Source organism: Eulemur rufifrons, chromosome 5 (assembly GCF_041146395.1).
Source record: "Eulemur rufifrons isolate Redbay chromosome 5, OSU_ERuf_1, whole genome shotgun sequence".
In the NCBI taxonomy this organism is placed as follows: domain Eukaryota; kingdom Metazoa; phylum Chordata; class Mammalia; order Primates; family Lemuridae; genus Eulemur; species Eulemur rufifrons.
In genome coordinates, this window is record NC_090987.1 from 44,653,751 (window position 1) to 44,668,107 (window position 14,357).

General features: G+C 41.0%; 1 protein-coding gene across 4 annotated transcripts in view; it reads right to left on the reverse strand.

Annotated features, from left to right (window-relative positions):
- LPIN2 (lipin 2) overlaps window positions 1–14,357 on the reverse strand; it is an 85,965-nt gene that overhangs the window by 7,760 nt on the left and 63,848 nt on the right. For all 4 annotated transcript variants that reach the window (XM_069468540.1, XM_069468542.1, XM_069468539.1 and 1 more), the window contains exons 7-15: window positions 13,150–13,495; window positions 9,806–9,905; window positions 6,342–6,529; window positions 4,507–4,600; window positions 4,034–4,103; window positions 3,184–3,273; window positions 2,113–2,195; window positions 1,008–1,152; window positions 148–296 (exon numbers count right to left, since the gene is read on the reverse strand). In XM_069468540.1, the coding sequence (XP_069324641.1) occupies window positions 148–296; window positions 1,008–1,152; window positions 2,113–2,195; window positions 3,184–3,273; window positions 4,034–4,103; window positions 4,507–4,600; window positions 6,342–6,529; window positions 9,806–9,905; window positions 13,150–13,495 (1,265 nt within the window). The remainder of the gene's footprint in view (window positions 1–147; window positions 297–1,007; window positions 1,153–2,112; window positions 2,196–3,183; window positions 3,274–4,033; window positions 4,104–4,506; window positions 4,601–6,341; window positions 6,530–9,805; window positions 9,906–13,149; window positions 13,496–14,357) is intronic.

Here is a 14,357-nt window from a genome sequence, read left to right on the forward strand (position 1 = left end):
CCGTGTGGACTCCGTTCAGGCCACCTCAAGGCAGACAGGTCACGCGAGGCTGGGGCTGAGTACCCCGGCTGAGGGATCCCCGCCACGCACTGACTGTGCCTCCCTGGGTGTGGAGTTGCTCCCCAACCACAGTGGGCTAGAACTTACTTGGTTATTGTTCCATCGATATCGGAAATGATGATCTTGTCATTCCAGTTCCACAGGTAAATGGTCCCTGCACAGCGACAGGTACCTTGATACTGGGTTGTAATACTAAACACAATATCATTTGGGCCATCGTGGAGCTTCAGTTTTGCCTTTTTAAAAAAGCGTAAGAAGAAAATCAGCTGATAACATACAGTTTGCAATAGAGTTAAAAAATTTACAAGACGATAACTGGTGTCCAGGGATCCTGGCAACGAGAGGCAGGACGGCCTCCTTGGCAGGAGCACAGCCTGCCTGTGCTGAACGCAGTCACAACGCCAGGGGCCAGGGGACCCACTGCTTGAACAGTGTTTTTAGGATTCCAAGGATTTCTCTGAACCTCACAAAACAAAACCTCTCTGCTCTTCTTCCGAACCTGAGAATCACTGTCTCGGCCACAACTTTCTGCTGGTCCCAGCAAGATCATTTCACACTGAAAATGGGTCAAAGTCAGGAGGTAGGAAATAAATAAGAAATGGGAAATTGTGTCTAAAATGTCCTTTCTCTATTGCTGTGATTCCCAAGATGTATGTGGCCCAGTGCTGAGTTAGCCATGTAAGGTTCATTGGGCAATCATGTTAAAAATACTGCTTCCTCGGGTCACTCCCAGAAACTAAGGAAGGAGGAGATCTGGGGTGGGTGGAGGAACCACCGTCGCAGGCTCCCCAGGTGGGGGTCGCTGTTCCACTGTGGCTGAGCATTTGCATGACATCGTGTAGTGCGTGTATGGCTGGGGACAGGGGTGGACAGAAGCATCAGTGCATCAAACTAGACAGGTACTAAAGTAAGTCCCACTGGACCCACACAGATCACACAGGACTCACAATCTGGTCTGAGGAGAGCCGGAGGGACTTCTTATACGAAGTTGTGCTGCCGTGGCTCAGGGGTTCCACAGGGACGGGGTCCACTTTGATGGATTCTTCAAGCTCCTGTGACCCCTCATCACTCGAGGAGTCATCCTCGGCCGGCCTATTCAACATCAACCCAGTTACTGAAGAGGCAACAGGGCATTCGTTGATGACAGCTTCCCATTCAGGATCAAGACAAAAAATATATCCTAAATCCTTTCTAGGGAAGGGAAGAATTATTTCCTCTGCCATTCTCCCATCTCCACAGCTCCTTATACCTGAGATATTCATACCATTAACTGACAAGGCCACCTGCTCCTCCCTCTCACAACTGGCAAGCGGTTACTTTCTGGGTATCATCTGTTATTTTCTGCTATGCCCTGTGAATGCTCTGAGGTCTACTGACTGTTGTTGCAAAGGCTGTATATCTTTCAAAATTACAAATTGAAAAAAATACAATTGCTTATACTGATTTCAAAAAACTAGTAAAGAGTTTATACAGCCCTTAAAAGAAGAGAGTAAAGAGGAAGAAAGTAAACCTGCTGGCTTAGACAGACACGAAATGAAAGAGGCAGGGGAGGGGAGAAGGAAGCACGGACTAGGGAAGTGAGCAGAGGCAGAGGCGAGAACGGCATACCACGGCCACTCCTCAGGGCCGGCCGGCCCATGCGTCCAAGGCTGCCATTTCTCTCAGGAAATGAAATTCACCCAAGCCCACCCTTCAGATTCTTTTTCACTCTGGCACCTGACAGGAAGCAAGGGAAGCCCAGGCACAAGGGACAACTCCCCTAAACATCCCTCCCCACAGTCCTGCCTTCCCTGGGCACCTCATTCCAAGGCTCCATAGTGGGGCAGGTGTTTCGGAAGGAGTCACAGGCATATTTACTTCTCTAAGCTGCTAATATTTTTTAGAAAAGCAGTTGTCATCTGCTCAGGGGCACAGACATGCCACTTACTGTCACATCTACAGGAGAAAGATGTTTCTAAGAATTAAACTAAGTGGCCAAGAGCAACTTAGAAGCAATGGCCAAGCAGGAGCAGCCTGAGTGCCGTGAGCTGGGAGGACGGACGGGGCGCCCACCTGGCACTTGCTGGCTCCTTTGCACTTGACGGCAGGTCACGGGTTGGCGGCACCTCAGATTTTCCCTCCTTGGATTCTGGCAGCTAAAACAGCAAGATGGTAATGGCAATGTGCAATGTTTTCCCTGCAGGTAAGCCGAGATTCAACGGTAGCTCTCTCTAGGAAAGAACACAACTGCTTTCTGAACCCACAACTTAAAAATGCTCAAAAAACAGACTTTTTCTACTTTGAGTCAAAGAACAGAAACCTAAGATAGAAGTCACACGCTGCTACGCAGAAAGCTGCGCCTACAGAGCTAGAAGTAAAGAATTTTAAGAGCACCATTTCAAGTCACAAAATAAGATACAACTGGCCCAAATTTGTTAAGTCCCTGGCAGAGACACCTCCTGGTGTCTGCTGAATAGAAGAAGTGACTGATGCTTCCTTCTCCTGAGAGTGGCTCAGCACATGCAGAAGAGACTGGAAGGCAACCCCCACAGTGATGTGGACACGGATTTGTTTCAGGTATGACCACCTTTCTAATATCTAAAAAACAGGTGAAACTCCCTGAACCCTCTTTTTCAGAAAGTGTTGGGAAATGAAGACCTGATCTACTGTTCATTTAGTATGGTCCCCTGGGTGAGCTCGTTCTGGAGGCACCCTGCTAGAGCAGTTTCTGGTTGTTGCACCTAGAGTTGTTCAGGAGGATAATAACCTTTTGCCATATCTGAAAGATACAGCAGAGAAGTGGAAAGAGCACTGGCTATGGAGTCAGACTCAAGGTCCAGCCTCAGTTCCATCCCTCACCGCTTACATGACCCTCATCGAACTATATGACTTCTTTGTGCCCAAGTTCCCTCACCTGTGAAAGGGCAATTCAAACATCTCTAGTACTAACCTACAGTAAAGGCTAGAGATAACACTGACCTAGCAAAGCACCTGCATGCAATACTTGCTCAAAAATGGTAACTGTTATTATTGTAAAATAGCACTGTATAACCCGCTTTCTTGTGCTTGGCAAAAAGGTTTTTTGAATAAATGAAAGATTCACTTCTTTCAGCCCACAGAAATGATTACCTGTAGGTCTGTTACCTGTTTGGTCATGCTTTCTCTCTTACGCCAAAACCACCAGCGACCAGATTTCTTTGGCATCTTATCTTTAACCCAGGATTCAACTGTGGCCTGCAAACAGTCAGCGTGGGTTAGTCTGGGCAATCTACTGGTCATACGGCACCTGCTGACTTTCCACTGTTGCCCTTCAGGACAGTGCCTTACTGCAGATGTCAGTAACTCTCTCCAAACTCCTCTGGTGTTTGTAACATCTCTGAAAGATGGACACTGTCCTGCTTTCATGGTGGCAGGGCTTCGGGGCAGTTCTGTGGCATGAGACCAGGTGGTCCAGCTATGTAGGACTTTAAGTGCTGGCAGCTCTCATTTTTCTATCTTTGAAAAATGTGGTTCTTACAGGTTACAAAGACCAACGAGGCTGATGAGGTCTTCTTGGCAGACAGATTAAAAACAAATCTTGAGGTTCTACGTAACAGGTGTCTCAGCCACAATCTGACCTAACCACACCGATATCAAGCTTCTGTTGGTTACATCAACCTCTTTCTTATGCTTCTCCCCACATTAATGAGAGGAAAAAGTTTCTTTTCATTCATGCCATACGTAAAATTAGTAAAATCTCTCAGCTTTTATACACAATCAAAAACTGGTATAAATAGCTAATATAAATGACAGGAAAAAGTGGCAGCCCAACAAATTTCCTAGAGTTTGGGCATGAGATATTTTTAGTAAGCACATATGGATCTTTGATCTTTTCTATTAAATTCAAATAAGACTTTGAATAGTACCAAGTTCAGAAATATACACATACGGATTTTTCTAAGTACTATATGCTGTTGACACTTTGGAGAAAGCAACAAAGGGTGAGTCATCTCACCTTAGGCAAACTCTTCTGGAACACCTGTAAGCTGAGGACCATGGGAGCAGCCAAAGCCCAGTTATAGTAACTGCAATAAACAGAAATTGTACAAAACCATCACACAGTGAAAGTGAGCAAGACAGAGGGAAGGGAGGAGAGACAGAGAAAGGAAGAGAGAAGTAGAAATAACATAAAATTGCTTATTCTTTTCTATAAAAAGATGATCAGCTAAATTTTTTGTCACATGAATAATCTTTGCTTCAAGTCTAACTTCTCTAAACAGACGAGTAAAATCTATCAAACAGAATATTTCAATGCCTCATTTAAAAATAAAGTTGAAGCTTCATTTTCACTTCAAAGTCACTGCTCACTAGCTCATTTACATGAAATGACAAATTTTATAGCAAGAAAAACTGTAGTAATTAAAAATAGCACTTGTAAAAAAAACCTGCAAGAACGTGTAAGAATTATAAAAGCCAAGAAGAATTTACCGATTATATATCCGTATTACAAGGTTGGGATTGTCTATGAGTCCAGGGTTTTCTGCAAATTCGTGGTAAGTAATGATATGCTCCATGAATTTTTCTGCAATATAAAATAGTAATAATCAATTTGGTTAGAGATTACACAGATCCCCATATGAGATTATTACTATACTCTCTGAACTGCAGAAACGATAGGCTAAAAGAAATCCTTTAAAAAAAAAAAACAAAACTTTTTTATAGCCATCAAAAGCAAAATGTCAGACATTTTTTTCCCACAACAAGAAAAAATACTTTTCTATTCTCCCCCTCTTTCACCACCCCACCCCTAATTAAACAAACACACAAACAGACAGGAGAAAGGGATATCCAGAGAATTTTAGAAAAATAGATTACAGATGTGGCCAGAGAGAGGAAAGGGAAGACAGAGACAGACACAGACACAGACACACACACACTCCCCTAATGAAAACTCTAAGTTCCATTCTCACATGGCAGAGGAACTTTACTGGCAGGTAACTGCATAACTGGGGAATATTCATGGGGGTCCTACAGCTTTAAGGGCATGCTTCATTAGAAAAGAAACAAAACGTCTTACGATTGCTTGGAGAATAAAAAAATAAACTCAGAATGTAGCTCAGGATCTGTCAGGAAATGAATCCCAAGTTCTTGCTGAGTGAATGAGAATTTACATAAATGTTATACCCCGTTTCTAAACCTGTACTCTAGGAGATCCAGGCCACCAGAGAAATTTCTCACTTGGATTGTTCTTCCAGGTAATGTGTCATTATGGACTTTTACTTGCCACTTCTGCCTCTTTCAATAACTAACTCTACCAGACTAAGATACCAATATTTAAAACAAAAGTATAAATTTTATATTTTCCATGCCTTCCCATATAGTTTTAATGGAGGGTTTATGAGGATTATAAAAAGAATGTGATCTATTTAATTTTGTCCTTATGAGGAACCATAACATACTCTTAATTTCTTGTAAAATATAAAGCAAATAAACAATGAAGAAATGGAGAAGACAGAGGGATAATAAGCATCCTGTGACCCTAGAACGGAAAAACTTCAGGAAAACACAGTTTTACGTGTCTAGCTACCAGGATGCCGCATCACACCTTCAAGCTCCTCTAGGAGGAAAGAAGACAAATGATAATGCTAGTCATGGAAGGAAAATCTCTCCTTAGAAGAAAATCAATCAGGGGCCACCAGCCAAACTGAGACAATACTAACGAGTTTAGTTGAAAGAGGAAACTAAAACCAAAAAGGCTGAAGAATTAAGGACAGATGCACACACAGCTGCTCAGCCCCACCCGGGCACATCCCGACTATCTCTGCTAAGCTCCTTCCTTATTCTTGAGCAAGTTTTACTCTTGTGGCCAACCCACGAGACTGATACAGAAAGTAATCCTTTTAGTTTTTGCCAGAAAGACCATTTCTGTGAACGATCAATTTTCTCTAACTTCAGGGCCCTACACTCTTATCTAAGGCCCAGTGCTTTCCAGGAGGGCAGCTGGACCCCAGTCCCACAACTATTTCAATAACTTTACAGGTGAGAAAACCGACGCAGTGTGACCGGAGCCCGGCCACTCAGCAAACAGGGCAGCCTGAGAACGCTCAACCTCTTAGCTTGAAGGCACACTCCCTCACCAAAGCCACACCAGAAGAGGTCCTTCAAATGAAGGTCTAAGGGACTGACATTATAGAAAAATACCTGTTACTTGAACAAGATCACTAAACAATTTAAACACCCCAAAGAGCTAAATGGCAGGTTTCAATCCAGTGATGACCAGGCTGCTCTCTGAAGTGAAGGAAGAGCATGACCACCCAGCGCACCTTTAGAAATTTCTCCGTTCTCACTGAGGCCCCCGCACAAGGAGAGGGTGACGTCGGGCAAGTCCATAGCAGAATCTGAGAGGCACTCGGTGCCGCTATCAGCCGCCGCACTTCCCACGGATTGTGGAGACTGGGAGCCAGAGAGTGTGTCGGACTCGGGCCACTGCCTGGAGCTGGGATCCGATTCACTGTGGACAGCAGATGGGGGAGAAAACGATTTATTACAACTTCTTATACTCCTAGCTTACTGCACAGCTCTATGGGAGCTCAAACCAAATAACATACCCCTACAAAAAGGGGCAGATAGACACAATTCAGACAAAGCTTTTCTTAGGTAGGGTTTAGAATCATATCATAAATGACTTACAAGATAACCTAACATAGTGCTACTGAGGAATTAACTGGGAATATAGTAAATATGTTACAGAATCACTACAGTCATTCACCATAATGCAAACATTTCAACTATGGCTTGTCTGATTTTAATTAAAGGAGTAAAAGAGTTGTAACTATTTATTTACATTTCCATGATGAAAATGACAGGGTAATTAAGAAAATCTGATGTTTGCAAACCTTTTGATCCTAACTTCCTAGAAAAAGCTGTGGTACTAACATACATCCTGTAGAAAATTACTATAGTCCCTGGCTATGTTCTTTAAAAAAAAAAAAAAACCAAGGCTTTTCTAAGTTCATCTATTGTCTCACAAAAAACGAAGCAGAAATTAAGGCAGGAGAAGGTTGGGAGACAAAAACAAAAGAGAAATTAAGCATGAGAAAATTCTCGGGAGGCTAGACCCATCTAGACAAAGAAAAGTATTAAGAAATAAACTGGAAGAAAACTGTTCTTTACAGGAGTTCTTACAGGTGAGGGCCAGAACCAAAGATGAGGTTATTCAACATTTTCATTTTTCTAGATGGTAAGGCACAGGAAACAGGTTTCAGGTGATCAAGGGAAACCTTTTGTAATGGAGAATAAATTTGAGAGAAAATGAACAAGGAAATGGCACCTTAAGTCTCTTAGCCACAAATGTTTACTACTATACACCTTTGAATAGGTATTTAATGTCACATTTGAGACATTGTTCTAGAATTTTCAAACTCATTTATTTTATTAAAAAAGCTAGTATTTTTAATGTTTGATTTAAAAAAACAATATGAGATCCAGTGAAGTTACTGGATCTTTTGGAAAAAAGTCTCAACTTTGAGCAGCAGGTGGCAGCAGGGTAGAGATACACTGTAAACAGAAGGAAGTTTCAAAAGTTATTAAAATATTATGTTTTGCATTTGAACCAACCAAAGATTTCGGTTTCTGGAAATTTTTTCTCTTAATAGCAATGCACACACTCACTCCACAAAATTGAGAATAATTAGACAGACGGAATGTTCTCCTCACTGGAAATGTTAAAGCAGCAAAACCTATTGTGAGGCTGGGAGGGGAGGGGCTGGGCCAACCTTTGGGTAAAACACAGTCGGAAGACTGCTATGTGTTCACAACACCTGAGTCTTTTCACAGGGTACATGGCAAAGGCCCCCCTTGCAGTTAGGTGTGACCGCATGACTGAGCTGTCGACGTGGACAGAAGGGGTGTGTGGCCCCTTCTCCGGGGGCCCTCTCCTGTGCGATGCTCCCTCCTTTCCCTGCCTGTTGCCTGCAAACCTTGGACTCTAGGCCCTTAAGGGCATGGTGGAGCCTCCAGATGGAAGGAGCCTGTGTTCCTGCATCGCTGTGTGCAAGGCCTTCACCCAAACACCAACACTGAATGTTATCACATGAACAAAAAATAGACTTCTACTGTGGTAAGCCAATGAGATCTTCATCAGTTACAGGAGCTAGTTAGTGTTACTCCAACCAAATAACAACATCTATGCACATATGATGTCATCTAACTCAACATGTCGCCAAATCCACAAGAGTGATGTAATTTATATTAAGGTTTAGCTATAATTACAAATACTGGATATTTAGTATTAAAGATGATAATGACCCTGACAAAACAAATGCTTATAAGCATAAAACAGTCTCACTACTTTTAAGTACTTATGAAATGTCTCAAGAAATAATTCATGAGGTAGGAAGCTTAGTGGGTGGACAGTGACCCTACACTTCTAAATCATAGTAGAGTGTATAAAGATCCCATTGCATTAGTTACTCTATTTTTAAAAAGGGAAACTAAGACATCTTAGTTTCCTAAGGAATACCAATGTAAATAAACAATTAAGGGCTAGGAGCAGTGGCTCACACCTGTAATCCTAGCACTCTGGGAGGCAGAGGTGGGAGGATCACTTGAGGTCAGGAGTTCAACACCAGCCTGGGTAAGAGCAAGACCCTGTTTCTGCTAAAAGTAGAAAAATTAGCCAGGTGTTGTGGCACATGCCTATAGTCCCAGCTACTTGGGAGGCTGAGGCAAGATGATCGCTTGAGCCCAGGAGTTGGAGGCTGCAGTGAGCTACGATGACACCACTGCACTCTATCCAGGGCGACAGAGCAAGACTCTGTCTCAAAAAAAAAAAAAAAAAAAAAAATTAAGGTTGGAAAATATAAAAAAAGTGACAATTCTATGACAGTTTATACTTTAACTTTCTTATTGTTAAAAACAGTTTCAGTTTTCCTACCTTAAAAAAATTCAACTTATCACTTCAAATGAAGTAGCTATTTTGAGCCTAGTTTAGGGTACAAAGCTAGGTAAGAGTTTAAGAACCTCCCCCAAATATCTATATTTTAAATATCTTTATGTCAATCCAATCTTTCTATTCCAAATAAAAAATGAAATATGTTTTCAAAAACTCATTAAGAAGTGTTTAATGATGTGTGCCTATGATTCAGTATATTCGAGTCTACTTTCCATAAAGTTCAGTTGATTTTGGTAACCAGAGTATTACAATGGAATTCCCCTAAGAGTGGAAATGAACTTGGGAAGACAGTCCAAGTGCATCATATTAAGTTAGTCAAATGGGAAAACCGCGAGGGACCGAGAGGAAGGCTATGTGAAACTGGGTGGCTGCAGGGAGCGTGGGGCACGTGGGCCTGCTGGAAGGGTGTCTCACTAGACTAGACCCAGGTCTGAGTTCAGAAAAGGCCTGGGATCTCAAACTCTCCAAAGGAGTGAAGGTATTCTTTGTAAAACATTAAAAAAATGCTAAAAAACTTTCCCAAGCACGTTGAATTTGCATTAATGACTATAAGAAGTGATTATCTGAATTCATATGCCCTTATGTAGGTTTACTAGTGTTTTTCTCCTCATTGTATTGAAAATGTATTCATCAATAGGTCATTATTAATTTCAAATCCCAACAGTCAAAACAACACATGCACTATTTCTGAATTTTCCAAAACCTGAAGCCACAAAGATGATGGCTAAGGGACACCATCACCTTGGTCATTTCCCTCAGATGTAACGTTCTGCTCTAGAAGTAACCAGAACATTTCAGAGCTGTCCACCCTTTAATATACAAGGAACACACTACCTTTTAGGGAAATAGAGAGCTGCAACTTCAGGTTCTAGAGCCTTTAGGTCGTCAAGGTAAATATCATCAGGTCCCTGGTGCTGGCTTCTCTTGTGAATACCTGTTTTTACATGTAAAAAAAAAAAAAAAAAAAAAAATCAGAGGTAAGAATTTAGTTATTCTTCATTTCTGACCACTCTGCAAAAAACACAAAGGTCTGCAAACAATGAAAGACTAACCATGATTTGAATAGGATTTTATTTTTAAGTGTCAATTAACCTTTTTAGTTGTGCTGGTTCTCAACCGTCCATGCCAGTAGAAGAGAAGTTCAGTACTCAATGAACATGTCGATTTACTCATTCTTTCATTTGCTATTACATAAATAATCTTAGCCCCTAAATAGATTTAATGAAGTTGTTTTGTTTTATAGGTAAGAACAAGCATGACCAAACTTGATGCGAACACCTGTGTAAATGAAGGCCATGAAGGGAAGGTTGTTGGGGAACAGAATATTCATATGGTGCCCAAGTACCAACCCACATATTTACAAAAGCAAAGAAATCCTTTCCTTGCCTGCCAGGTCAATAAATCTGGCACCTTAAACAATAACCAAAGTCAGCATCACTAAGGGGGTCATCATAAGATACAATATGAAGTACCTAATACAACCCATAAAGCAATCTCCTATTAAAAAAATAAAATCTAATGAAGCCTCTAGATCTGTATTACCCACTGTAGTGGCCACCAGCCACATGTAGCTACTGAGCAACTTAAACTGCTGCTAGTCAAAAGGTTATGAAAAATGTGTTAAAAAAAATGTATAAAACCACTTTTAAAATGCAAAATATCTCCTTAGTAATTTTTATATTGATTACATATTAAAGTTACAGTATCTATCATTTCTGTGGCTGTTGGTCAGTCATGGTGGCTCATGCCTGTAATCCCAGAACTTTGAGGGTCAGAGGCAGGAAGACCATTTGAGGCCAGTTTAGGCAACATAGCAAGACCCTGCTGCTACTTTAAAAATAAATAAATAAAATAAAGTGGCTGTAAGACTCAAAATTACATACTCCATTTCTATTGGACAGTACTGTTCTAGAGCTAATTTTCCGGTTAAGAAAATACAAAGATGTCACCTTGAAAAGACAACCAGACCACATCCAGAACATGAGGAAGTCTATGACGAGACAAGTGTCTGGGTTCTTTAAAAGGTCACTATCATGGGTATAGAGGGGTTACCGGGTAAGTGGGGCTGTATGAGAGGGAGAGATGGTAGGGTGCTATTTAAAAAAAAGATTAAAGAAACATAAAAATCAAATGCAACACGTGAACCTTGATGGGATTTTGGTTTGGGGAAAAAAATGACCTAAAAATATTCTTGTATATTTGAGGAAATGTAAATGTGGATTCTTTAAGATGAACATGGTACTGGGGCTATGCAGAGATGTTCTTGTTCTTAGAAGGGGTATCCTGGTGTACTTAAGGGGGCAAATGTCAAGCCTATAACTTGTTTTCAAATGTTTTACAATAGCAAAAAACTGTAGGTCAGGCACAGCGACTCACATCTGTAATGCAGCACTCTGGGAGGCCGAGGCAGGAGGATCACTTGAAGTCAGGAGCTCAAGACCAGCCTGAGCAAGAGCGAGACCCTTGTCTCTACTAAACATAGAAAAAAATTATCCAGGCATGGTGGCATGTGCCTGTAGTCACAGCTACCTGGGAGGCTGACGCAGGTGGATGGCTTGAGCCCATGAGCGTGAGGTTGCAGTGAGCTATGATGATGCCATTGCACTCTAGCTAGAGCTAGACTATCTCAAACAAACAAAATAAACAAATAGATTGAATGTGTATGAGTGGAGAGAACATATATAAACTTTTTCATAATAAAAAGTTGGGGGTAAAAAGAATGAGGCCAAAATACTCGTGGAAACAGAGTTCCTGTCTCTAGTCAGCTTCTGCACTACAAACAGGGGTCATTATTGCCTACACTAAAACAAAGCACTCATCCTAGAAGAACTAGATTTTCTGCATTAACATTTCTTTTTTTTTAATTTTTATTTTTTTATTTTTTTTATTTTTTGAGACAGAGTCTTGCTCTGTTGCCAGGGCTAGAGTGAGTGCCATGGCATCAGCCTAGCTCACAGCAACCTCAAACTCCTGGGCTTAAGTGATCTTACTGCCTCAGCCTCCCGAGTAGCTGGGACGACAGGCATGCGCCACCATGCCCTGCTAATTATTTTTTCTATATATATTTTAGTTGGCCAGCTAATTTCTTTCTATTTTTAGTAGAGATGGGGGTCTCGCTCTTGCTCAGGCTGGTCTCGAACTCCTGACCTGAAGCGATCCACCTGCCTCGGCCTCCCAGAGTGCTAGGATTACAGGCGTGAGCCACCGTGCTGCATTAACATTTCTTAGAACAGAACAAATGGTTACAGGCCTTTGGTGAAAGAGCAGGTGCTGAGTTAAGCCACCGTCAGCTAAATGGTCAGATTTGGCCACAAATCCCTTGACAGTGACACTCTTTTATTTTAGATAAATTATTTGAGTGACCTTGAAGGTCCACACCTGCAGTGGATATTTACTGTCAGTTCATAATTATCTAACCTCTGGTGTTAGAATTATAAAAAAAAAAATAAAAGTAGGTGATTGGCTAAGTATGAAGAAGTTTAACTTTAGGTAAGGTTTCACACTTCCCTATAGGTAGGATCCAAGGCCCGTGTTCAGAGAGTGTATGGGTTCTAGCTCTCACTGCACTAAGTATCAACGGCTAACTTTATATTTTTAAATAGTAAGAATATTCTGATTAAACTTGTGTTCTTAAAGTGAGACAGAGACAGCACTGCAGAGCCAAGAGTTGGATCCTGTTTTCTCTCTACCTAATTTAGAAAGAAATAATCAGTGAAAGAAGAGAGCACATACTAATAATTAACATACATTTATTTTTATCGCATATCATTGCAAAATATTTAATTTGGCCTCAACTAAACTAAGTAAGTTTCAAGTGAAAATATTTTTTCTATTCTAATTTTTTCTGTTTAGGATTCCACTTCACTTTATTGACATGCCTCAAATAAAGTGGTTACTTTTACTCATTAATTGATTAAAACTCATTTATTTTCTCAATAAATGCTTCTTAAGAACACACTGAGTAGCAACAGTTGAGAGGCAGTAGTGAGGAGGCTAGAGCCTTGCCTCAACTGGACTTCCCAATGGGGAAGCCGCAGCAACAAACGAGTGTAAGAAAGTATGGTAGGTTCTGACCAGGAATACAAACATAAAGGTAGCCATCACACATCATGTGAAACACTGACATAATTTACCATCTAAATTTAGAGTACCTGATGCCAAATTAAACAAACGATTACCTTTCTTCTTCGACGGGGAGTCTACTTTGGCTGCTGGTTTGGATTCTGAAGCAGCCTCCATGGAGGATGGGCTGGGAAGGTGGTCCGCATCTAACATAGATGAAATCTGAGGATTCTCAAGAGGAGGCTGGAGGAGTTCTGCAGCAGAAGTGGCATCGCTTGTCTGCTTACACAGGGCTCTGGGTTTGGGTTTCACAATAGTACAGACAGTGTCTTCAATGGAAGCATCCTTCTCAACTTCACTTATGAGGTTGTCCTCACTGGGAATTACCCGAAAATGGGTATTTTCTGATGGTGTAATTGTAGCTGTCCTGGGATGATGGTCAGATCTCTCTCTTTTGCTGACCTAAAAAGTTAAATTGTTTAAAAATTAAACTACTTTCAAGGTGTTTGTTATAATTTATTTCTTAAGCTGGTAAATGTTTTCATTGTATTTGTAACTTATCTCATTCATTAAATATATTATTTTGGGCCGGGCGCGGTGGCTCACGCCTGTAATCCTAGCACTCTGGGAGGCCGAGGCGGGTGGATTGCTCAAGGTCAGGAGTTCGAGACCAGCCTGAGCGAGACCCCGTCTCTACTAAAAATAGAAACACATTATATGGACACCTAAAAATCTATATAGAAAAAATTAGCCGGGCATAGTGGCGCATGCCTGTAGTCCCAGCTACTCGGGAGGCTGAGGCAGTAGGATCGCTTGAGCCCAGGAGTTTGAGGTTGCTGTGAGCTAAGCTGACGCCACGGCACTCACTCTAGCCTGGGCAACAAAGTGAGACTCTGTCTCAACAAAAAAAAAAAAAAAAAAAAAAAAAAAAAATATATATTATTTTGTATATGTGAAATATTTCATAATAAAGTGGGAAAAAACTCACTGTGTTTTGTTCAATATCATGGTATTTATAGAAGTTATAACTGTTCTACTATGAAGAGTTAAAACACTGGAGAAGACTGTGAGGAAATATGACAATTTTCAGATACTAAGAGGTAGAGAATATTCATTTTAAGGGAGAAAACTGAATGAAAATTTAGCCCTGCTTGGACTACTCAAGGCTCTGTTAACACAGTGTAGAAGTGGGTATCCTTCAGAAGCGAATTTAAAAAAAAAACTTTAAAAATTTCCTTATATTATTTATCAATATTATTCAGTACATAGAAACACAAAATACTACTTGATTCCTTCTGTTGCAAACATATAGCACAAACATGAA